The sequence below is a fragment of the Rutidosis leptorrhynchoides genome, chromosome 7 (genome assembly GCF_046630445.1).
Source record: "Rutidosis leptorrhynchoides isolate AG116_Rl617_1_P2 chromosome 7, CSIRO_AGI_Rlap_v1, whole genome shotgun sequence".
NCBI classification, from domain to species: domain Eukaryota; kingdom Viridiplantae; phylum Streptophyta; class Magnoliopsida; order Asterales; family Asteraceae; genus Rutidosis; species Rutidosis leptorrhynchoides.
In genome coordinates this window covers 76,951,626-76,956,991 of record NC_092339.1, presented here as the reverse complement: position 1 = coordinate 76,956,991, position 5,366 = coordinate 76,951,626, and the positions used below count along the sequence as shown (strand labels likewise).

Below are 5,366 nucleotides of genomic sequence, written 5' to 3'. Positions count from 1 at the left end.
TTATCAAAATTATAGGAAGGTGAGAATTACTATGATGTATTATGTATTATGTGTACGTATATATGTATAATTGATATGAAGATTGTACATAGACATTATATAAAGGATTAGTCCAAGTGGATGGTAATTACACTGACTAGAAATTGTTTGAATAATAAATTGTAAATTCTTGATTTTGTAACTAGAGAAATGAATAATTCAATGTACCAGAGGACATATTTTCTTATTTATTTTTAATTTAGTTATATAATTTGTAGTGGGAACTTAAGGGACAACATCACTACATCAGTGTAGACAAAACTTACCAATAATAACATATAAACTGAATATGAGGATTATAGAACTAATATATCATTGGATTTTAGGAAAATGAAGCTTTTACTTGTTTTTTTAACCAATTATATGTTAGTTTTATATAACTTGAATGTATAACATGTTGGTGATTTTAGTGTCATTCAACTATCATTTTAGTTGATTGTGATTTACTAGAAAGCAGGAGTTGACTAGTGGTACTTAACATGGGTTCGGTGAGTGCGGAGTGCACGCCCATAAGAGTGAACTAGACACTGGCGCACGGTAATGGCGGGGGGTCGAGGGGGCTGCGCCCCCTTGCGGGGTCCAAGGGGCAGAGTCCTAACCATTCGAATTATAACCGCCTGTTTTAAACTGTTTTATATGATCAGTTTGAAAACTGCTTTCATATACGTTTTCAATTTCACACAGAAACATACACAAAAATCTATACACTAAATGGCGTTCTTCTTGTCTGGAAACGATTTGCATTTCTAGTCTTATCCCAATTGAAATTTCGTGTAACCCGAGACAAGGAGGGTCGAAATATTCAATTAGAAAAATGTTTCACGATTCTAGAAATATTTGGATTATCTGTTTACATACCTTTTTTCTAACATAACAACCACATATTTTCAATCTCGTTCATTCTTTTTATTGAATTTCAATTAGATATAAGAAATCCATATTGGATTGGACCGTGTGGTTATAAAACTGATCAATGTATGTTTTGTAATTTCCTAACTTCTCTATAGTATATAGTCGAGTGATAGACAATGACCATGACGGAATGAGTACCACGTATACCAACCAAAAGAGTTGACAGGCCACATTCCATTCCAAGAAATTCCTACTTAATAATTGAATAATTTCCAAATGATACTCATTACTCATTAGACACTCTTGTAATTATTACTCCAGTTTCAAACAAAATAATTGTGCAATATGTTGGGTTAGTTGGATGTCTATAGGCATGTTTTAAGATCAAAATTTTCCTCTAAACTCAGTAAGAGTTCGGGAAAAGATTACAAACAGTAGAAACATCATGTAAGAGATTACCATGGATAATAATTGTGTAAAAGATTGATATGGATAATAATTGTATGGGCAAATGGCCGGAAAGATGTTTTCCAGTCCAAAGTTCCTCATCTTCATGTTTCAGAAAAATCCAAAGAGAAGGGACAATTTTAGAGAGATGGGTGAAAAAGAATGAGTTAACCCCAATTGGGAGTGAGTCGTACACCACATGAGAATGTAGTTTTCTCATTTGGAAGTGAGCCGTGCACCACCACTTTTAGTCATACGCCACTAAATGTGCATTAGAATATTTCTCAACTAAATGCTAAAAAAACACATTTGGTGGTGTGTGAATAAAAAATGAACTCTTCCTCTTATAATGTTACTAAGCCTAAGTTTGATGAAACTGAATGATTTAGCACTGAATGGTTCATAATCTGAATGATTCAAAACATTTGAATAAACTTAGTTCTGAATTAAAATAGGCTATTTAATAATCATTTTGAATGAATAATATGATTTAGGTAAAATTACCTTATTAACGTGTTACATGAATAAAAAATTAATATACTTGTTTGTTAAGTGTTCTGAATATGATTTGAGGAGGATATTACATAAAATATAGGTTCTTAATAGTTAAGGGAATGTTTCAGCTCTTAATGGTTCAACGCTGAATGCTGAACCATTCAGCATCATATGACATTCAGATGTCAGAAACAAACGCGCTGAATGTTGAATGGTTCAACATTCAGAACCATTCAATTAAGAGATAAACAAACACACCCTAAATGCATTTGGTCATCCATAACATTAACATCAACCTTGAATGCAACATCAAACATGATATGAATTTTGGCCACACAATATTACAGATATAATGCTCAAACATTTTGCAGGAGTCGGAGTGATAATATTATCATATCAAGCTAACCATACGTCTAATTTACTATGTAAGTAGGTATTTTTGATAATAGACAAATGGTTGAATTGCAACAAAAGATATTACAGAAGACAACAATGAACAAATTTCCAAAATGCAAAGGCTAAGGTTGCATTCTATACCTCAACGTTTTGAAAATTGTGGTGCTTTTCGGGCTTTCTTAAGACCAGGTTTCTTCCTCTCGACGATTCTTGCGTCTCTAGTAAGAAGACCTTCTTTTCTTAGTGGCTTTCGGTGATCCTCACTCACTTTTAGCAATGCACGCGCAATGCCAAGAGATATTGCTTGTGCCTGACCCGAAAGACCACCTCCATGCGCCTTTACAAACACATCGTAGCTAGTCTCGTATCCTAATGTTGCCAATGGGACTTTGATATACTGAAGCCATAATGGGTTGCCTTGAAGATATTCCTGTACAACGTTCAACAATTGGTAATTGTGGAGTGTAATGTATAAAATTTATGGTTGACAATATTAGATGAAAATATTTAGTCTAGTGCAACGTTAACTATAGCCATTGGGATGTTGCAATCGGCATATTCAGATATCTTAGAGGCAAAGAAATTTTAAACAGTTAGGCCGCGTACATCCGACTATATATACCCCCTCACCGCCTAAACAGAAAAACTTTATCCATTTACCAATCTTCTTATGTTATTTTTTTTTTTTTTTTTTTTTTTTTTTACGAGGAACCCCCAGCGACGAGCCATAATGGCTCCCCTCTAGTTGGTAAACCCCGAGTAAACGGCAAGCCAGGCCTCCACCGCTACCAGGCAAAGCATCCTCTAGTCAATCAGTCACTAAATGGAGCTCGCCCCAAGGTATTTGCCTTGAAGGAATCGAACCCGTGACCTCTTGCTTCATTGTATCGCTAAAAATAACATTAGTTCCATCTTAGGTCATCATATCACAAGTTGAAGTTATGTACTAATTCTGAAAACTGATCCTAGACTAGACACCTATTATCAGGGGGGCGATTGTAGGCAATAAGGGGTGGGGTTCTATGACCCCACTAGTGCGGAAAAAAAAATATATAATGTATACTTTAAATTGTACAAGACACTACTAAATTTAACTACTATCTCCATATATTTTTAAAATTTATTATTTTTTAGTTAAATGATCATTAAAGTATACTTCAACTGTAATTAGCTTTGAAATTTTTTTGAGTACCCCATAAGGATTTCATCCTACATTCGCAACTGCCTATTATGCGCAACAAAAAGTAGAAAGTTAACATCTTAACCTTCTGAATCATCAAATAAACACATTAGCACTTCAATTACTCTTGACTCATCAGGCATCTAATATTATGGGCAGTTTGCAGCAGAGATGATTTTCCCTTATTTTAAAGTTAGCATTTTAAATTTGATACATAAATTTTGTAACAGAATTATCTTATTAAAAAAAAAAATGACCTAAAAGAACAAGTGCAAAATCAATCCAAATGTATGTAAAGGTGATTATTACCTTTGCATCACGGTAATTAATAATAAACTTTCCAGTTCCTTCTTGAATAACAACCCTAGCAATAGCACATTTCCGGCGACCGGTGCCGATAAGCTTTTGAGCGGCGAAGCCACCGGGGAGTCTAGACTTGACGTATTTCTCGATGTTTACAGTTTCCAAGTCTCCGGTGAGTGGCTCAGCTATGACAGTGGCGAGTACAGTTAATGAAGGGGTTTTAGTTTTGGTGAAATGAATTGATTTGGGGGATTGAGTGAGTGAAATTGAATTAGGTTTTTGGGAAATTTGTGAGGAGAATGATAGAGATGAGAAGGAAGATGTGAGGGTAGAGATGGATATCGCCATGTTTATTGAGTTGTGAATTTTGGGGAAGAAAGAAAGAAGAAGATGATTTGTACGAAGATGATGTGATGAAATGGGAGTAATAGGATAATGTGATAAATTTTGTTATGTCCAAAATGCCCTTTTATATAGTTTCAAAATATAATAGAAAAAGACAAAATAAATTGCTCAAATCGTATCTGTTAGGTAGGTCTTATACTAATGAGCAAAAATCTCGAAATATCAAAATTGTACCGGTACCGGTATTGAAATATTGTACCGATGTTATTCGGTATCGGTATCGGTTTTTGATTTGAGACGTTTTCGGTATCGGTACCATTCAGTACGGTACCATTTGGTATCAGTACATTTCGTTATTCGTACCCATGCAAATCACTTCATACAACTTTCACACTACCTTCTATTTCTCAAAATATCATGAAACCCTTGTCAAAATATATATTCGTGAATATAATATAAGATATATACCAATATTATTTGTGACAAAATTAGTTGTGTGAATTGAAAAAGAAAAGTTGTAAAAATTGAAAAAAAAAATGTAAATTCGGGAAAAACGAGTATAATACCGAAAATACGGGTACCGAAAATAATTTCCAAATGATACTCATTAGTCATTCTTGTAATTATTACTCCAGTTTCAAACAAAATAATTGTGCAATATGTAGGGTTAGTTTGGATGTCTATAGGCATATTTTAAGATCAAATGTTCCTCTAGACTCAGCAAGAGTTCAAGAAATTATTACAAACACTAGAAACATCATGTAAGAGATTACCATGGATAATAATTGTATAAGAGATTAATATGGATAATAATTGTATGGGCAAATGGCCGGAAAGATGTTTGCCGATCCAAAGTTCCCCATCTTCGTGTTTCAGAAAAAATCCAAAGAGAAGGGACAATCTTAAAGAGATGGGCGAAAAAGAATGAGTTAACCCTAATTGGGAAGTGAACCCGTACACCACATACCATACACCATATGAGAATGTAGTTTCCTCATTTGGAAATGATTCGTACACCACCACTTTTAGTCGTACGCCCCTAAATGTGCATTAGAATATTTTACAATTGAATGCTAAAAAACACATTTGGTGGTGTGTGAATAAAAAATGAATAATTCAAAGCCTCTGAATAAACTTGGTTCTGAATTAAAATACGTTGTTTGATAATCATTTTGAATGAACGATATCTTACCTTATTAACATGTTACATGAATAAAAAGCTAATGTACTTGTTTGTTAAGTGTTCTGGATATGATTTGAGGAGGATATTACATAAAATATAGGTGCTTAATAGTTAAGGGAGTGTTTC

General features: G+C 33.9%; 1 protein-coding gene across 1 annotated transcript; it reads right to left on the bottom strand.

Moving 5' to 3' along the window:
• Positions 1-2,371: 2,371 nt before the first annotated feature.
• On the bottom strand, positions 2,372-4,137 carry LOC139858046 (small ribosomal subunit protein uS9c-like). Its single transcript, XM_071846897.1, has 2 exons — positions 3,719-4,137; positions 2,372-2,659 (listed from the first exon to the last, which is right to left on the bottom strand). Exons 1-2 carry the CDS (start codon positions 4,058-4,060, stop codon positions 2,372-2,374), a joined length of 630 nt encoding a protein of 209 aa, XP_071702998.1. The 5' UTR covers positions 4,061-4,137.
• Between the last annotated feature and the right edge of the window lie 1,229 nt (positions 4,138-5,366).

What these genes read in the sequence shown, in the direction of transcription:
- LOC139858046 (XM_071846897.1), bottom strand. Translation starts at nt 4,060, where the DNA reads ATGGCGATATCCATCTCTACCCTCACATCTTCCTTCTCATCTCTATCA. An exon ending in TTAATTACCGTGATGCAAAG is followed by an intron (nt 2,660 to 3,718) that starts GTAATAATCACC and finishes AACGTTGTACAG; the next exon opens with GAATATCTTCAAGGCAACCC.